This window comes from Nomascus leucogenys, chromosome 19 (assembly GCF_006542625.1).
Source record: "Nomascus leucogenys isolate Asia chromosome 19, Asia_NLE_v1, whole genome shotgun sequence".
NCBI classification, from domain to species: Eukaryota; Metazoa; Chordata; class Mammalia; order Primates; family Hylobatidae; genus Nomascus; species Nomascus leucogenys.
In genome coordinates, this window is record NC_044399.1 from 76862486 (window position 1) to 76874869 (window position 12384).

At 45.9% G+C, this 12384-nt stretch overlaps 1 protein-coding gene across 2 annotated transcripts in view; it reads left to right on the forward strand.

Moving 5' to 3' along the window:
- Positions 1 to 12384, forward strand: part of VPS53 (VPS53 subunit of GARP complex) — a 188095-nt gene that overhangs the window by 20324 nt on the left and 155387 nt on the right. For both annotated transcript variants that reach the window (XM_030800063.1, XM_030800062.1), the window contains exon 2: positions 1890 to 1970. Coding sequence is in view for 1 of the 2 variants with exons in the window: in XM_030800062.1 (XP_030655922.1) it covers positions 1890 to 1970 (81 nt within the window). In the remaining variant the exon portion in view is untranslated. The remainder of the gene's footprint in view (positions 1 to 1889; positions 1971 to 12384) is intronic.

Consider the following 12384-nt stretch of genomic DNA (forward strand, 5'->3'; position numbering starts at 1 on the left):
AGGTTGATAAATGGAATCACATTTTACTCCAAGATGAAGTCCCAAAGTCATTGCATAAGGTGAAAATTGGCTGGGCGCGGTGGCTCACACCTGTAATCCCAGCACTTTGGGAGGCTGAGGCCAGTGGATCATGACGTCAGGAGTTCAAGACCAGCCTGGTCAACATGGTGAAACCCTGTCTCTCCTAAAAATACAAAAATTAACTGGGAATGGTGGCAGGTGCCCGTAATCCCAGCTACTCGGGAGGTTGAAGCAGAGAATTGCTTGAACCCGGGAGGCAGAAGTTGCAGTGAGCTGAGATGGTGCCACTGCCCTCCAGCCTGAGTGACAGAGCGAGACTCCATCTCAAAAAAAAAAAAAAGGTGAAAATCACTCTAGACATGAAAAGCATTCTGCCCTGAAGTTCTTTAAATTGCCCATGAAGGCCGGGTGTGGAGGCTCACACCTGTAATCCCAGCACTTTGAGAGGCCGAGGCGGGTGGATCATGAGGTCAGGAGATCGAGACCATCCTGGCCAACACGGTGAAACCCCTTCTCTACTAAAAACACAAAAAATAAGCCGGGCATGGTGGCGAGCGCCTGTAGTCCCACCCTCTCGAGAGGCTGAGACAGGAGAATGGCATGAACCCGGGAGGTGGAGCTTGCAGTGAACCGAGATCGAGTTACTGCACTCCAGCCTGGGTGACAGAGCAAGACTCCGTCTCAAAAAAAAAATTTCCTATGAAGTACCATGTATGCATCTCTGATACGTCTAGGGCTGTTAGTTTTTTCTTCCATCATTGGAACCAGTCATTCTTTTTTCAGTTGGCTTTTGTTAGGAGCCTTGTTACACGAAAACAATTTAAAACCTAGGACAGCACTAAAACCTGGGAGTCGTGAGAGGAATACAGAAACTGAGAGCAACTGGAGGAAATAGTTCGCATCTCTTATATCCTGCTCTCAGTGGGGTGTACTTTCCCTCTGGTGAGCACGTATCGTTGAGACTGTGTAACTAACCTATGTACACGTGCATTATGGAGACAGCAGTGCTCAACATTTTAAAAAGAAAACATCTTCACTTTCTTCTTGATATAGAAGGCTTCAACTTTTCTATCAGTTGTCTTAGAAGATACTTGGATTTTTTGACTCTATATTTCTTTGGAAGGCTTCTGCAGAGATGAAGTTGCTTCCCACAGTTATAACTCCATCAAGCTGGTGAGACCCAGTGTCCAGTGGATAATTTGGCTGCTTGTATCATCCACCTTGTTGCGTGTTCTTCAGGTTGTTAGGGAGTTAGCTGTATGTCTCAGAGGTGGACTGTTTTTGAGACAGGACCTCACTCTGTCGCCCAGGCTGGAGTTCAGTGATACAATCTCGGCTCACTGCAACCTCAACCTCCTGGGCTCTGGTGATCCTCCCACCTTAGCCTCCCAGGTAGCTGGGACTATGACAGGCATGTGCCATGGCGCCCAGCTAATTTTTTTTGTAGAGATGTGGTTTCACCATGTTGCCCAGGTCAGTCTCCAACTCCTGAGCTCAAGTGATCCGCCCAGCCTTATTTTTATTTATTTATTTGTTTAATTTTGAAACAGAGTCTTGCTCTCCAGACTGGAGTGTAGTGGTGTGATCTCGGCCCACTGCAACCTCCGCCTCCCGGGTTCAAGTGATTCTCCTGCCTCAGCCTCCTGAGTAGCTGGGATTACAGGTGTGTGCCAGCATCACGCCCAGCAAATTTATATTTTTACTAGAGACCTGACCTCAGGTGATCCACCTGCCTTGTCCTCCCAAAGTGCTGTGATTACAGGCGTGAGCCTCCGTGCCCAGCCCTTTCCTTTTAATTGACAAGTTAAAATTATATACATTTACTGTGTACTACATGTTTTTATATATACTCCTCTCTTTCTCCATAGGTGTTTCCAAGCCAGGACCCTCTAGATCGAGCAGATTTCAATGCTGTTGAGTATATCAATACCCTGTTCCCAACCGAGCAGGTAAGTAGAGTTTCAGGTTTCCTTCCTTTCAGCGGCTTTTGGCACATCCTGGGTGTTATGCTCCGTGTGTTACACTAGATCATCTAAGGGCCCTTGATAAACAAGGGAGAGTTAAATTCAAATCAAACTCCATCGTCACCAGCTGGGGCAGTGAGCTACACTGTGTTGGAATGGAATTCATTGTATAGTGAACATATTATTAATAATTGTACCCTTAGGTTGTGAGAGTCCTCCCAAATTTTCTGTTGTAAATTGGAAAGTGGGAAGGATTTTTATAATGTAGTAGGGAAAAGTGGGGGTGAGGCAGGCAGGATAAGCCCAGAATTATAAAGCCACTTTCACCTCTCTTTCAAGATGTAAATTTTTATTTTTATTTATTAGTTTTTTTGAGATGGAGTTTTGCTGTTGTCGCTCAGGCTGGAGTGCAATGGCGCAGTCTCAGCTCACTGCAACCTCTGCCTCCCGGGTTCAGGCGATTCTCCTGCCTCAGCCTCCTGAGTAGCTGGCGCTATAGGCACCCACCATCACGCCCGGCTAATTTTTGTATTTTTAGTAGAGACGGGGTTTTACCATGTTGGCCAGGCTGGTCTCAAACTCCTGACCTTGTGATCTGCCTGCCTCGGCCTCCCAAAGTGCTGGGATTACAGGCATGAGCCACCGTGCCCGGCCTCAAGATACAGATTTTTAGACTTTATGTTTTATTATTTTTCGTCCGGTGGTTTCCTATGGAGATGGATTTTCTTACAAAATTGGTTTTTGGGTGTTTGGGTGAGAAGTAGAGACCAGAACTGGAAGCAGCAGAGGTGGGAGAAGGGCAGCGAGAGGCCCGCTGCGTTTTCCTTTTCTCAGTCAGCAGCTGTTCAGTAGGTGCCTGTCGTGTGTTGTCAGTCACTGTGCCGGGTGCTGGGGGTACAGAGATGAATCAGATCCAGTCCATGCCCTTGAGGTGTGCAGGATGAAGTGGTGGGAGACCCTGGTGCATGCCGTCAGTGACGGTGGGACAGTGCGGTAAGGAAACAAAGACCAGTTCTTTCAAGGAAAATCACTGCTTCAGAGAGGAGGTAGCCTGTCTGCCAAGCTTGAGGGATTCATTCATGTATTCATTTGGTAAAACTTAGCAATCGTTTATTGAATGTCTACTAACTGTCAGGTACTCTTTTTAGAAACTAGGGAGAAATGTAAACATGACAGATCTGGTCTTGGTCTCATGGAGGCTAGCGTAGGGAGGAAGACAAGAAATAAACCAACAAATGCACTAGAGATGATCAAACATGGTGGCTGTGATACCAAGCAGGTCGCATGACAGAGCGTGATCCATGGGCGGGGGGTCCTTTAAATAAAGGAGCTTAACGGGAAGCTGTCTGTGAGGTGGTTCCCTCTAAGCTGAGACCTGATGGACAAGAAGGAGTCAAGCTTGCAGCAGTCTGGCGGAACAGTATTCTAGACAGAGCCAGCAGCCAGGTGTCTCTTCCAGGATGACGAGGGAAGGAAGGTGTGGGCGGAAAGAAACCCAGGTGCCGAGGCAAGAGGCTGAAGGCGCAACCTCTTCCAATATAATAAAGGAAATAAATAAGTAAAGTTATAATGGAAATAGGATATAGAGATGATTGTATATGGATATTATCAATCATTAGTCTTTAGAATTAATCTTTGTTTCATTATTGTAACGAAGGAAAAACCAGGCCATACAGAGTCAGGAGCTGAAGGAACATTGTGAGAAGTGACCAGAAGACAACAGTGAGAACCTCTGTCATGCCTGGATAAGGGCTGCTTGAAGGCACCTTGGTCTTGCGGTAGCGCCAGTGCCTGGGAAGGCACCCGTTACTTAGTGGACTGTGAAAGGGAGTCTCCCTTTCCCTGGGGGAGTTAGAGAACACTCTCCTCCACCAGCTCTTGTGGGGGGCCTGACATTCCCCAGGCCTGGCCACAGTCATCCGGAGGCTTCAGCGTCTCCCTGTGGTGCTGTGCTTCGTGGTCACGCTCCTGGTCCACTCGCATGTTCCACCTGTACACCTGGCTCCTCCTTTTAAGTTCTTACAAGATAGCCAGTGGCAGAATTAGTGAAATTATTAAAGTCTTTGATCTTTCTGATAAGTGCAAAGAAAAAATGCTGACGTCTGCTGTCCTCCCTCTCTGCTTCAGCTACCACAAAGGGAAGGGCCCCCGTCACGTGGTCACGTGACTTGCTTGACCTTGTCAATCATTTGAGATGACCCACACTCCTTACCCTGCCCCCTTGCCTTGTGTACAATAAACAGCAGTGCGTCCAGGCATTCGAGGCCACTACTGGACTCTGTGCATTGGTGGTAGTGGTCCCCCGGGCCCAGCTGTCTTTCCTACTACTTCTTAGTTTCATGTCTTTCTACAATCTCTCGTCTCTGCACATGAAGAGAAAACCCACAAGGCCCCGTAGGGCTGGACCCTACAGAAGGCCCTTCTAAACATAGGACCAAGGCACAGAAACAGGAGACACATGTGCACAGTGAACAGAGACTCACAGGAGATGAGGCTGAGGAGGGAGAGCAAGGATCCTGGAGGATATCTGTCCTCTGGGCTTATCGTTGCCAGTTTTTTTGGAGACCACATTCCTCTCAGTGAAATGCTTTTTTTCTTTCTTCCTTTTTTTGAAACAGAGTTTTACTCTGTTGCCCAGGCCGGAGAGCGGTGGCACAATCATAGTAACCTTGAACTCCTGAGCTCTAGCGCTCCCACTGCAATGGCCTTCTGAGTAGCTGGGACTACAGGCACATGCCACCACACACAGCTAATTTTTTAAATTTTTTTAGTAGAGACGAGATCTCACTACGAAGCCCAGGCTGGTCTCGAACTCCTGAGCTAATGTTATCCTCCTGCCTCGGCCCCCCAAAATGTTGAGATTACAGGCATGAGCCACTGCACCTGGCCCAAATATTTTTCACAGACGGATTTTCTTTTTTCTTTTCTTTTTTGAGACAAAATCTCGTTCTTGTCCCCCCAGGCTGGAGTGCAATGGCGTGATCTCGGCTCACTGCAACCTCCGCCCCCTGGGTTCAAGTGATTCTCCTGTGTCAGCCTCCTGAGCAGCTGGGATTACAGGGGCCTGCCACCATGAGGCTAATTTTTGTATTTTTGGTAGAGATGGGTTTCACCATGTTGGCCAGGCTGGTCTCAAACTCCTGACCTCAGGTGATCCACCCACCTCGGCCTCCGAAAGTGCTGGGATGACAGGCGTGAGCCGCGCCCGACCCACAGAGCTGATTTTCACTTGGATAATTTTTAAGCCTGTATCCCCAAAATATTATATACATATGTTAGTACCAATTTTAAATAAAGTAGGCTTCAGTAGTATTTGCTGTGTAAGTAAAAAATCAACATAGAGGCTTCAGTGTTTGCTCCTCACACCCCAAGGGATAGTGTGGCCGACCCCTCGGGGATGTTCACACCCAGCTGTGGAGGCTGCTGCTGTAGGCAGTGGGTGTTCACTGAAGGACTTTTGACAGGATAATGACTGGAGCACATTCACATTTTTAAAATTCCGTCTGGCAGCCATGTGGAGGATGAGCAAGGGATGGAGGTGGGGGGAGACTAGGCAGGAGACTCACGCAGTAGATCACTGGAAAGAGATGGCGAGAGCCCGAGGAAAGCTGTGGGATAGAGAGAACCAGATCTGAGAGCTATTTAGGGGACCAAAGTCGTGCAGTTTGGTACCTGAGGGCATGAAGGTAGAGGGTCTGGAGAATCCCAGATTCACTCATTCATTTATTCAATTAAAAAAACATCCACTCTACCTAGCTTTATAAGGAATTTGGGGTAGAGAAGTGAGCAAGACAGATATAGTCTACCAACACAGACTCCATAGTCTATCTTAATAGTTAATCACACAGTAACAGATTATAGGTAAATTATGATGTTACAATGACTTGCTTGTATAATTTTTTTTTTTTGAGACTGAGTCTCGCTCTGTTGCCAGGATAGAATGCAGTGGCACAATCCCAGCTCACTGCAACCTCTGACTCCCGGGTTCAAGCGATTCTCCTGCCTCAGCCTCCTGAGTAGCTGAGATTACAGGCACGTGCCACCACGCCTGGCTAATTTTTGTATTTTTAGTAGAGACGGGGTTTCACCATGTTGGCCAGGATGGTCTCAATCTCTTGACCTTGTGATCTGCCCACCTTGGCCTCCCAAAGTGCTGGGATTACAGGCATGAGCCACCATGCCCGGCCTGACTGACTTGTTTGTATAATTTTTAAATATTATTTGTTACTTGCTCTTACATAACCTTTACTACAACTGTAATAGTAATCTTTACTAGCTATTTCCTGTGTACCTGACACCACTCTAGGCACTAAACAGTGATAAACTCTCCACTTTGTTATCCTTCTTATTTTAGAGTGAGAATCACGAGGCACAGAAAGATAAAGAACACTCAGCTTAAATGTGATAGCATTGCCATGAAGGAAGCATGCCAAATACAGTGACAGCAGAACCCAGGGCCTTACTTGGTCAAGATGGATTGAAAAGGCTTACTCCCTTGAGGAAATGGTGTTTTAGCTGAATACTACAGGCCAAGCTAATAATTTTTTTTTTGAGATGGGGTCTCACTCTCTTGCCCAGGCTGGAGTGCAGTGGCACAATCATAGCTCACTGCAACCTCAAATTCCTGGACTCAAGCAATCCTCCCACTTCAGCCTCCTCAGTAGCTAGCACTACAGGTGTGTGCCACCACACCCAGCTGAGTATTATTATTATTTTGAGATGGAGTCTTGCTTTGTCACCAGGCTGGGGTGGGGTGGTGCCATCTCGGCTCACCGCAACCTCCGACTCCCTGGTTCAAGCGATTCCCTGTCTTAGCCTCCCGAGTAGCTGAGATTATAGGCACACGCCACCACGCCCAGCTAATTTCTGTATTTTTAGTAGAGATGGGGTTTCACCATGTTGGCCAGGATGGTCTCGATCTCCTGACCTCATGATCCATCTGCCCCGGTCTCCCAAAGTGCTGGGATTATAGGTGTGAGCCACCACGCCCAGCCCCAGCTGATTTTTAATTTTTTTTTTTTTACAGACTGGGCCTTGCTGTGTTGCCCAGGCTGGTCTTGAACTCCTGGCCTCAAGCCACCCTCCTGCCTCAGCCTCTCAGAGTGCTGGATTACACATTTGAGCCACTGTGCCTGGCCCTAAGTTAAGGATTTTGAACTGGTTTCTAGGTAGCCAGATTTGGCTGACTGGGTGGGCATTGGCAGCTTTCCGCTTTACCCAATTACTGAGCGTAAGGAGAAAGCAGGTTTCAGTGGCAGGTAGGGCTGGAGTGGGGTGTAAGGGTGAGCCCAAGTTTGAACATACTCAGGTCATCCAGGTGGAAATAAGTAGCTGGGTATTTGAGTGTGGAGCTCGTGATCCCCATCATTGTGAATATTTTGGCATATCCTTCCAAACTTTTTTTAATGGATATACTGATTTTTAAAATAAAGTTTAAAAGATGATATACTGTGATTGTCTTTTGAGATTTCACAAAAAACCTTTATAGCTCATCATTTTGTATGAAAGGGGAATTTTAGGAATTAGCTGGAGATAGACATTTGGGAATAGCTAGGATAAAGATAGTAATTGCTGATTCACCAAAACAAAAAGAAGTGTTAGATTTGAAAATTATGTAGGAAACCACCAGGTTCTCACCTCTTGTGGTGTTTGTGTATGTGCTGTATTTTTTTTAAACTACTGAAAACTCAAGATCTTTGTTGTTGTGCAGATTCAGTTCTGTGTCTTGTCTAATTATGCCCCAGGTATAGGATAATGTATAGTCACGTTTCTTAGAGTAACTCAGAAAATTTATGACACAGGGTTATCTTTACTTCTCTAGTCTCAGAGTTTCACTTAGCAGGTCATCTACCAAGCCCAATTCCCGTGGATCTTAATGAAAAGGTAGTAGAAAGTAGTGGCATAGCGTGAAATTTAACTATTGTCAGATATTGGGCAAAAACCGTCTGTATACCTCATGGACCTACAGTAAACACTTGTAAATTATGAGTTTAGATTGTTTAAAGTAGATTTCAGTATTTCAAGAGTGAATTTAGTGTTACTGCGAGGAAGAGGGTGACAATGTATTGCTGTTGAGTGGCAGTACTTGTGTGTCTGTGGTTGTCTGGAGCCTGTTGAGTGGCCTGGAATGGATGCCTCTTTCTATTTCACCCGGCCAGGTCTGAGAGGAGCTTGGGATTTTCCATGCAACAGAGTGCCTATGGGGCTTTAAATAGTAGCCAAGTTTGATGACAGTGGTCTCGAAAATCTTTTTAACCTCCTAATAGTAAACTGAAGGTAATCATTTAAAAGTTTGATTAGAGGAAACTAAGTGAAATTTATGGAAAACTAATATAAAACTAACATAATTAGGAACTTTGAGAAAAGAGTTATGTGGGGATGTTTCTAAAGAGTTTTTCGTGACCCCAAAAATGCTCTGGATCTGTATTGTTAAGAGAAAAAAAAAACCCAAGATCTGGCTCATGGCTGTATTCTGTAATCCCAGCACTTTGGGAGACCAAGGCGGGTGGATCACTGAGGCAGGAGGATCGCTTGAGCCTAGGAGGTGGAAGTTGCAGTCAGCTGAGATCGTGCCGCTGCCCTCCAGCCTGGGCGACAGAATGAGATCCTGCCTTAAAAAAAATAAAAAAGATGCCAAATTGCTTATCATCCCAGCTTATTTTTGTGTAGCTATACAGTTTCATAGTAGAAGGCAATACGCAAAAATTCTGATTGTGGTCATACTCTCCTGGATGTGCGGATGACTACCTATTTTCTGTAATTGTCAAGAATTACCATTAGAATCAGGAAATATTTTTCAATAACTAAAACATTTAAAAAGTAAACAATTAAAACTGTACAACCACATTATAACTAAACGAGATGAGTGATTCTCAAAGCAGGATAAACCCCTCTGCCCAGCCATTGTGGATTCCCGTAGGGCTTTTCCCCAACTCCAGGAGAGGCCCTCAACTCTGGTGAGGATCACTGCCATAGCCAGACACTGAACTGATGGGAGTGGGTGTGTCATAGCTGTCAGATGTCTTGGGGTGCAGGAAAATTAGGTCAAGAACCATTGCGTTAGAGGTAGATGATAGAGTAAGAAAGAGGATCTCTGCAGCTTTAGGCAAAGCACCTGTCCTTCAGAGCACATTTCCAATCTGTTTTTTTATTTGAGGTGGGTTCCCACTCTGTCACCTAGGTTGGAATGCAATGGTGTGATCTTGGCTCACTGCAACCTCTGCCTCCCAGGCTCAAGCGATCCTCCCACCTCAGCCTCCTGAGTAGTTGGGACCACAGGCTTGCACCAGCATGCCCAGGTAATTTTTTGTATTTTTGGTGGAGACAGGGTTTTGCCAGGTTGCCCAGACTGGTCTTGAACTGCTGAGCTTAGGCAACCCACCTACCTCGGCCTCCCAAAGTGTTGGGATTACAGGCACGAGCCACCACGCGCGGCCTCCATGTTTCACAGTCTTAACATTGAAGAGGAGAAGTGTGCCTCGCATGGCAGAGGGGATTAAGGGAAATAATTTCTGTGACGTGCCTACAGTTGTTGCCTAGGACACCCACATTAAATGCTAGCAGCCCTTCCCTTCCCCCCAGCAGAAGGGCCACCTAACAATCAAATAGTGTAACTTTACGATATTTCTCATTGATTGATTGATTGATTGATTGATTGAGACAGAGTCTCCCCCTGTTGTCCAGGCTGGAGTGCAGTGGCGCGATCTCGGCTCACCGCAACCTCTGCCTCCTGGGTTCAAGCGGTTCTCCTGCCTCAGCCTCCCGAGTAGCTGGAATTACAGGCACCTGTCACTACGCCCAGCTAATTTTTTTTTGTATTTTTAGTAGAGATGGGGTTTCACCATATTGGCCTGGCTGGTCTCAAACTCCTGACCTTGTGATCCGCTCACATCGGCCTCCCAAAGTGCTGGGATTACAGGTGTGAGCCACCGCACCCGGCCTATTTTTATTTTTATTTATTTTTTCTTTTTGAGATTCTCACCCGTCGCCCAGGCTGCAGTGCAGTGGCTCCATCACAGCTCACTGTGCCCTGGAACTCACAGGCTCAATCAGTCTTCTCTCCTCAGCCTAATAAGCAGATTGTACTACAGGCATGTGCCACCACACCCGGCTAATTTTTCTACTTTTTGTAGAGACGGAGTTTCACCATGTTGCCCAGGTTGGTCTCTAACTCTTGGGCTCAAGCAGTCCACCCACCTCAGCCTCCCAAAGGACAGACATAGGCCTCCACACCTGGCCTCTGTTCTTTTTAAAAGCTATATTCATTATATTATAAAAATGATATTATAGGGCCGGGTGCGCTGCCTCATGCCTGTAATCCCAGTGCTTTGGGAGGCCAAAGCGGGAGCACTGCTTGAAGCCAGGAATTCAAGATCAGCTTGGGCAGCATAGCAAGACCCTGTGTCTATAACAAAATAATAAAATTAGCCAGGCTCAGTGCATGTACCTTTTTGTTCCTAGCCACTCAGGAGGCTGGGGTGGGAGGATTGCTTGAGCCCAGGAGTTTGAGGTTACAGTGAGCTATGATTGTACCACTGCACTCCAGCCTTGGTGACAGAGTGAGCTGCCATTAGGTAGGCTATTTGATATTATAAAAATACTTGCTATCTTAAAATGATATTAGAAATATTTTCCTCCTGGCCAGGTGCGGTGGCTCATGTCTGTAATCCCAGCACTTTGGGAGGCCAAGGCGGGCAGATCATGAGGTCAGGAGATCGAGACCATCCTGGCCAACATGGTGAAACCCCGTCTCTACTAAAAATACAAAAATTAGCCGGGCGTGGTGGCGTGTGTCTGTAATCCCAGCTACTCGGGAGGCTGAGGCAGGAGAATCGCTTGAACCAGGGAGTCGGAGGTTGCAGTGAGCCGAGATCGCGCCATTGCACTCCAGCCTGGTGACAGCTAGTCTCCATCACGCAGAAAAATATATGTATCTATACAATTATATATAAAATAAAGTAATTTTTCTGAGATTCATCTTTTTTTTTTTTTTTTTTTTGAGACAGGGCTGTTTAGCCCAGGCTAGAGTGCAGTGGTGCGAACATTGCTCACTGCAGCCTCGACCTTCTGGGCTCAAGTGATCCTCCCACCTCAGCCTCCTGAGTACCTGGGACTGCAAGCACATGCCACCACGCCTGGCTAACTTTTTTTTATTTTTTGGAGAGATGGGATCTCACTGTATTGTCTGGGCTGGTCTTGAATTCCTGGATTTAAATGATCCTCCCACCTTAGCCTCCCAAAGTGCTGGGATTACAGGCATGAGCCATCACGCCCAGCCTGAGATTCATTTTTACTTCAAGCTGTTCTTGGATTTCTGGAAATTCTGAGTACTATTGGCTTGGTCAGAACAGTAAGATGAGCTGTGACAACCCAGTCTGACGTCTCAAACACTCATGGCCCGTTTCTCTTACCAGGCCTGCTCCTGGAAGGCACCTGGCTCCTCCTCCCATCAGAGGTAGCCAGAAGCAATTTATAAGCATATTTCCTACAATATTCCTAATTCCTTCTGAGATAAAATATTTGTTAAGGGAGAGAGAAAGAGGATTTATTAAATTGTATTTTGAAAACTTAAATTAAAATAGTACCATAAAATTGTACCTCCTCTTGTCCATTAGGGGGCACCATTTCCTCACATTTTCTCATCTCTAAGGTCAGAAATGATCCCTTTAACTGTTGTTATAATAAGGTTTATTATAATCACAGTAGTGCATAGTCAATAATTATAAAATACAGACAAAAAGAAGAAAAAATTTTTTTTGAGACAGAGTTTTGCTCTTGTTGCCCAGGCTGGAGTGTAATGGTGCAATCTCAGCTCACTGCAACCTCTGCCTCCCGGGTTCAAGCGATTCTCCTGCCTCAGCTTCTTGAGTAGTTGGGATAACAGGTGCCCACCACCATGCCTGGCTAATTTTTTTTTGTATTTTTAGTAGAGATGGGGTTTTGCCATGACGGTCAGGCTGGTCTCAAACTCCTGACCTCAGGTGATCCTCCCGCCTTGGCCTCCCAAAGTGCTGGGATTACAGGCGTGAGCCACTGCACCTGGCCCAAGAAGAAAAATTTGAAGTCCCTTCTTTTCATATTACAATACGTAGTTGATAGATATAGCTACTAATGCTGCAACTACTAATAGATTACAATTACTCCTATCTATCCTTCCAGACTTTTTTCTAATGGATCTATATAATAAAAAATAAATTTGTGTATTTATTGAAGTATAACATAATACAGAGGAGTACACAAACCTTAAGGGTACAACTTGATGAATTTTCACAAAATAAACATAGCCATGTAACTGCCACCCAGATCAAGAAATAAAACATTTAAAAAAATCTTCAGAAGGCCTTTCCTTGCCTGTTCACTGTCACTACCTTCCCCCAGAGATAACCGCTGTCCTAGCTTC